The sequence below is a fragment of the Belonocnema kinseyi genome, chromosome 9 (genome assembly GCF_010883055.1).
Source record: "Belonocnema kinseyi isolate 2016_QV_RU_SX_M_011 chromosome 9, B_treatae_v1, whole genome shotgun sequence".
In the NCBI taxonomy this organism is placed as follows: Eukaryota; Metazoa; Arthropoda; class Insecta; order Hymenoptera; family Cynipidae; genus Belonocnema; species Belonocnema kinseyi.
Window position 1 is genome coordinate 75749043 of NC_046665.1, and position 7568 is coordinate 75756610.

At 33.0% G+C, this 7568-nt stretch overlaps 1 protein-coding gene across 7 annotated transcripts in view; it reads left to right on the forward strand.

The window, feature by feature from the left end:
* The window catches only part of LOC117180344 (glucose dehydrogenase [FAD, quinone]-like), a 72565-nt gene that overhangs the window by 38448 nt on the left and 26549 nt on the right, over positions 1–7568 (forward strand). For all 7 annotated transcript variants that reach the window (XM_033372788.1, XM_033372787.1, XM_033372790.1 and 4 more), the window contains 2 exons: positions 368–601; positions 684–842. In XM_033372788.1, the coding sequence (XP_033228679.1) occupies positions 368–601; positions 684–842 (393 nt within the window). The remainder of the gene's footprint in view (positions 1–367; positions 602–683; positions 843–7568) is intronic.

A 7568-nucleotide genomic window follows, 5' to 3' on the forward strand; every position in this document is an offset into this window, starting at 1 on the left:
AGAGCTCCAAGGAGATTATGTTGAAAAATAAAAAAAAAATTACCCAAAAAAAATTGTTTTTATACTTCATTCTAAGGACTTATTGAACTACCCTCGTACAAAAAAATAAAATTAGGCGGCCCTCAGTCGTGCCTTAGTCTTTCGCGAATATTTCCTCCAACAGAAGAGGAGCCATTATAAATAGGCATAACATCAGCAAGGCAAAAGTAATTTGCAGCTAAAACCTGCTACATTACATGCTTTATACTGTCAAAATTAACTAGTTTGGTACTTATTATGTTGATATATTCCTTATATTAAGTTTTTTTTCTTGTAAACGAAAAATTAAAAATATTATTGTCTATTTGAAAATTATTATATTTTATAGATGTCCTGGATTCCACCGGATTTTTCAACTAAGTTCTGCACTAATGATGGACAGAGTACAATATGTGATTCAAAAGCAATAATGTTTCTCACACTTCTCATTAATTTATTTGGAAATCCTATAGACTGTAAAACATTGAATGAAAAAGGTAAAGAGTTTGACTTTATCATCGTTGGAGCTGGATCGGCAGGTTGTGTTCTCGCTAATAGATTAACTGAAATAGAAAATTGGAATGTGCGTAAACTATAAAATCAGATGTTAAACTTGATATATTTTATTTAAACAAAATTTAATTGTCAACATTGCACAAAAACAGGTACTCCTTCTAGAAGCTGGCACTGAAGAACTACATGTTAATCGTGTGCCTTCCTTATATCATTTGACTGAAGGAAGTAGTCTAGATTGGAATTACCAGACACAACCCGAAGAAAATGCTTGTAGAGCAAATAGAGGCTGCAGCTGTCCTCGTGGGAAAGTAAGGTTTCCTAATTTATTAGATTAAAAGGAGTACCTGGAAAACCTGGAATAGTCAGGGAATTTGCATATACCTGGAAGCAAAACCTACTCTCTAATTTCAATCACTGAGGTTTCACTGATTTTAAAGGAAAATCCTTAATGGTTGCAATCAGCTACCCATTTTTAGCTAGTTGAAACAGTGGGATTGCTTTGTGAATCAATGAAAACTTACTGATTTCATTTAGTAATCTTTCTGGTTGATATAGAGGGTAAATATGTCAGAGGATTTTTTCAAAACAGTGCTTCGATATTTTTTGACATTTTAATATCAAATTAAATATTCATGCGTTTTCATTTGTAAAACTAGCTTTATATTAATGGATTGAAACAATTAGTTGAAATTTGTTGTTTGCGTAAAATTAATTTTTTAAACTTAAAATTGATTTTTTTTTAAATTCAACTTTCTGTTAAAAAATTTAACAGTTTGCTCGACATTTTTTTGGTTGAAATTTCTACTATATTCCATTTTTTGTTAAGAATTCATCTTCTATGGTTGAAAATTCAAGAACCCAGTGGAAAGTTAAAATTTTTTACTAAAAATTCATTTTTTGGTCAACTTTAGTGGTTTATTGATCTTTTTAGTTTAGAACTCCACTGTTTGGTTGAAATTTCATGTATTTTGTTGTAAATTCGTCTTTTTGGAAGAAAATTAATCATCTGGGTAAAAAATTCATTTTTTTGGTCAAAAATTTTAGTTGAAAATTCATCAATTTAATTAAAAATTCAATTATTTTGCTAAAAATTTGTTTTTATTTGTTGAACATTAATTTTTCTGATTCTTCAAATCCCCCGCATAAATTATTTTTTTGGTAGAAAATTGATATTTTTTTGGTTGAAAATTGATATTTTTTCACTTAAAAATTCAAATATTTAGTTAAAAATTCTTATAGTTTGTTGAAAATTTGCCGCTTTTTGATAACCAATTTATCTCCGTAGTTGAAAATTCTTCTTATGGTTGAAAGTACAACTAAACGACTTTTTTTTAAGTTTTAAGTTTTATTATATTTTTGTATCATTTATATTATCATGTGGTAGAAAGTGACCGTTTTCAGTTGAAAATTCAATTGTTTGATTGAGAATTCATCTTCTTTCGTAGAAAATTCAGCTTCAACGTTAAAAATTAAACGGATTGGTTACAAATTTATCTGAAATGTGGAAATGTTAGGAATTTAAAGCGTTTCATGTTGAGTTTAATATAGTATTCCCATCAATTTTGCTTAAAAGGATTTGTTTTCCTATTTTTGTGAAAAATCTTCTAATTTCTCCTATTCTTATAGAGTTTCTACTTATCTGAAAAATATCTTTCAGATTAAAAATATTGATATGTACTGAATTTTAATTATATAGAGGAAACCACTCCGCAGTAGATAAGGAACAAATCAACAGCATTTAATTGCATTAGGTTTCTCCAAAAATCACCAAATTTGAAAAGTTTAATGAGCCTGTGGAAATTCTTATTCCCTTTTGGAAAAAAGAAAATCCCTAAAAAACTTTAATCCAATCGGATAATGTACTGCACATTCTCATCGAGGTCAGAAATTAAACTCTTAATATCTTCGTTGCTTTAGCATTTACAAAAAAATGTTTGGGAAAATATTAGCCTACTTTTTATGAGAAATTTGATAGTGTCGATTAACCTGCAGGCCGTACACTCCTTCACGGAATGCAGAGGGTACATCTTGGTCTTTTTGACCGGGTGCCTAATTCCTCCGTTTTATCCAATCTTAAATGTGATATTACGTAAAGCATGCGGTACAACTGATGTAATACGCTGAATGACAATAAAATATTAATTCATTAATTTAAGAAAATATTATAAAATAAAAATAATTTTAAAAAAATAATAAAATGTCGCATCACCCTCGTTGATGACAGCTAGGAGGCTACTGAAGAGCTGAACCTTCAAGCATGCATACGACAAGAGGAGAAGGGAGGGGAAGCTCTCAGTTTCGGTCAAAAAGACCAGTGTACAGGCTGCAGGTTAGGTTTAGTAACAAAAATTTGCAGGCCTTTTAACATAATTTAATTTTTCTTCGGACAAAAAATGTTGGTTAATAAACTTAATCGACAACATTAAATTTCTCATAAAAAATTGGGCAAATATTGTTCCAAACATTTTTTTGTAAGCACTAAATCAGCGAAGATATTAAGAGTTTAATCTTTGACCTCGATAAGGGAGTGCAGGACTTCATCCGATTGAATTAAAGTTTTTTAGAGATTTCTTTTATCCAAAAAGGAACAAGAATTTCCACAGGCCCATTGATTTTTTTAAGCTTGATGATTTTTGGATTACCCTAAACTGCATTAGTTTTTAAAAATAAAGAAGGGTTTTCTTTTTTTATTAACGTTTACTTATCTCATTGCATATTCTTATAGAAAAAAAGATCACAAAATTAGTCAATTAGCTGTATTAAACATTTGTATTAGACTCTGTCAAGGCTTCTATCCATCAATAGATACTAGTTTTTGCTATTGCTTTTGGAATGACACCTGATTGCCTTAAAAAATGTACTTATTTATACTTCCATTTTGTACAGAATTTTCTTATAACTAACCCTTAAAAACTAGTATCCATTCACACCTTATCTCTGACCACTCGCTCTTAACGATTTGCCTTCTACGCTCCGCCTCGCATGGCATACATGTGCCTGCTTTATCGCTTTGCATCGCATTGCCAAACTCTCTCTCCGCAGCTAATACCTAATACTTATCTACTATTTACATTATTTACATTTTACTTATATCTACTTCCTCCCCTTTTTGTAATCTTTCCTTCTCCATTCCTCTTCCTCCTCCATTCCCTTCTCCTCCACCTTACCCAACACCTCCTTTACCCATGCTTTTGCCCTTTGCCCCCTGAACCCCCCTTTCATGCATAAATACCTTTCAGCTCATTCTACTCCTTTCCACCTCCTCGAACGTCTCCAATCCTTCTTTCCCACAGAATGTACACGTCTTCTTTTTCCTAGAAATTCAGAACCTGTTAAAATCATTCATGCACCCACATCTCATCCTCTCTGTAAGTTCCTCCATTCATGCCGTTTTCTCTAACAAGCTTACTTTCCCCCTCTTCAAATATTTCTCTTTATATTTACACACACGACTCCCCTTTTTAATCCCCGAACTCGTTCTCTCCGTCTCCCTCCTGGCAATATATGTAATTAGACGTATTCCTTTTCAAGCCCAGTGTCCACTTTATATATCTCTCCTTTATGCTATTTAACTCATCACTTTCTTTTCTACCCCCACACCTACACTCTATAAAATAAGATACTCATGACTAGCAGCTCGAAGAATTTCATTATCCTTACCAAATCATCTACGAACAACTGTTTTCCCAGCCCCCGCACCTGCCTCATCACGAGATTTTACATTCTCACTATCTGTTTTATGTGACCAATCACACCCCTATTCCTCCGTAAAAGGAAGTCCAGGTACACAAACTATTTCACCTTCTACATCTTCTTTCCCTTCTACTCCCATTCACCTCCCTTAGCCCTTCTACTTTCTTTCCTCATTACCATAACCTTGCACTTTTCAGCATTAGGAGCTAACTAGACCTGTGCATTGTTTGAATCGAACCGGTTTTTTCCAAAACGACGTAGCTCACTTAAAGTCGAAAAAATTCCGATTCGAGCGGAGCAGACCGAAATTCTTTCTAATCGAAATTCGACACATTCAGTTCGATTCGAAAAAAATCCGATTCGAGCGGGGCAGTCCGAAAGTATTCTTAATCGAATTTCGATGCATTCAGTTCGATTCGAAAGCAAACCGATTTCAAGTGGACAGTTCGAAAGTCTTTTGAATGGACATTCGGCGCGTTCAGTTAGATTCGAAGGAAACCGAATCGAAGTGGGCACTTCGAAAGTATCTCGAACCGACTTCCGAAGCTCCCAATTTTTCGATTTGAATTTCGATTCGAACTAACTATATACATATATATGGCCCATTCCACGTCAACCGTGTCACCCCTACGGCCAAAAATTGAAGAGCTCAAGAAAAACGTCTGAGGGCTCAAAATGGTTCGTATTCATGTACTCTTTCGAATACAATATGTCGCATTAAAAAATTTCAAGTTGGCGGCACCAATATCGCGAACAGAAACCCCAAGAAAATCAAGAGTACAGATCAAAATGCTTGTAAAAATCTAAAAAAGTAATCATGTTGGGCCGCTTTCAGCTCAAATTGTAGCTCCTACACACCCATTAAAATATCACATGGTAGGTTACCGAAATCCAATGTTGGATTCAATATGGTGGCTAATATGTTGATAAGGTAGACGTATTCTGAAAAATTAACCGATTTAGACCAAATTTTGTATATGGGGGTTTTTGTGGCTGCTGATGACGAATCTAAGGTCGAATCTAAACAATTCAAGATGGCGGATCTAATATGGCGGCTAATATGCCGATAAACTAGACGATTTTTGAAAAATCAACCGATTTGGACCAAATTTGGTATATGGGGGTTATTGTGATTGCTGATAACGAATTTAAAGTCAGATCGACATAATTCAAGATGGCTGATTTAATATGGCAACTTGGTGTTTGGAAAATCAACTTTTGCTCGAAGAATACATGTGAGTACTTATTTTATAGGTTATCGAGGTCACTGAATTCAAATCTACTTTCTTTAATTATATCCTAATACTGTATGATAGCATGTGGACTGTTTTCATCTAAATATCTTTTTACATGTAATGTGGCATTTGAGCCAACGATAAATGCGTGTGAAATGCTCATTTTTTTTACTGCTGGAGTATTGGTAAATCGTCTAGAGAGGAATCTCAAAGTTTTTTTGTGTTCCTTTGAGCGGTTGCGTGGCAATGCGACTCTGCTAAAATACCAAAATCATAATAATGTTTCACTAAATTACACATCTGACTTCGATTTTTGAAGTCCTGCCTAGCACCGTAAGTAACATAAATTACTTTGTTAACTGTTGGATAATTTTTTTTTACTTCCGGCATGATATTTTGCTGCACTAGGTAGACAGAAGCAGTGTCATGAGTCTTACAGTCAGATAAAACAATAAAGCTACTATGCTTAATGCCATTTCCAGATTTATAATAACAAGACACTGGAACAACTGTGCACTAGTCATTGTTGTAACGAAACGCTTGTGCGGCATCCTGCGCGATATATGGGTAGTTTTCTACCAAATCTATTTCGACTAATACTTAGCCATCTTTAAACTTTTTTTTTCGTTCTGACACGCAGTTGCATTGGTTTTTAGAAATAAAATCATGAAGTATGAATTCCTTTAGATTTTCAGTCAATTGGGTAACAAAATCTTCTGTACAAAGACATTCTTTCTTTAGAGTGGATATGTCTGTCGTGTGCCACGTACTAAAAATTACATGAATTACACCCGCTGGTTCAAGAATATTGGTTACATGATCCGAAAATTGTTGTAAATTTGAACAAGAGTCGCACTCATCTAAATAACAAGTAGGTTGTGGTTCCTTGCACAGCACAAATTGTTAGCAGTCCTTTTAATCTCTTATTGGAGTATCAGAATTTTTGGTAAGTTTGTTTAAATTTGAAGCTTGAAGCATATTATTAGAATTTTCAGGTATGGTGCATACACAAACACTATGTGTTTCTTTATCACCAGCAAGTGTGCATCATTTTGGTCTGAGCTCAGCAAACTTACTCAATCCTATTGGATTTTCTGGATATAGTTCTTTAAACTTTTCATGAAGTATGCATACATCATACATAAGCAAATGTTTTGATTTTTTTGACTCATAAAATTATATGACTTTATCTACTGTCTCTGATGGTAAGGTTTTACTAGCTTTTGAAATTGGCATAGCTAAAATACCTTGTTCTTTTTAAAATTTTTTCCATTCATCGCAATTGGCCTAGAAGTATCAAATTCTTTAGCAATTTTACGAGCAGACCAACCATCAGGGGCTACTGTAAGAATTGATACTCGTAATGGATCATTTTCAGGTAAACTGCCAAATTTTTATTTCAGTCCCTATAGTAAATTCTCTAATTCTTCTTCTCTAGACAGACAAACTTTTTTTGCAGGAGATGATTCAGACTCACTTCAATTGAAAAAATGCTTTCTTCACAAATGTTTTTGCACTACTGTCTATTCTATAGTTAGCATGTAAATTCTCATTTTCATAATAAAAATTTCAGCAAGTTTCACATTTTTCTTGACAGTAAAGCTAAATTCGAAAATTTCTCTAACATTTTCTCCGTCATATTTTTTAGATCGACCCCTGTATGACCATCTATTTCATAAGGATTCGCGCATATAGTACCTGAAAGTTTTTTTTTCGAAGTATTTTGTTGAAGAGATGACATTTAATAAAAAATTTACCCTGATATTTTTTATTACAAAAAATGAAGTATTGATTGAAGCCCAATAAAGCTAATTTCTTTCTTACTTTTAGGTTGAAGATTATTTAAAGGACACAAACTTTACGTAAACAATTTATTGTATGATTTAACCATGAACATATGTTAAGTTGAATATCGTTAACAAAACTATACAGAACAAACAGAAGATGAACTTTACAAATATCTATAATTGAAAAAACAAAACGTACGACGAAGTGATGATCACAAGGATATAAAGTTCTGGGAATATAAAGAATTTATTTTACTGAACAATGTTTTTCTTTTCATACAAATAATAAATTTCCTCCTAAATCAATTAAACTTTTTAA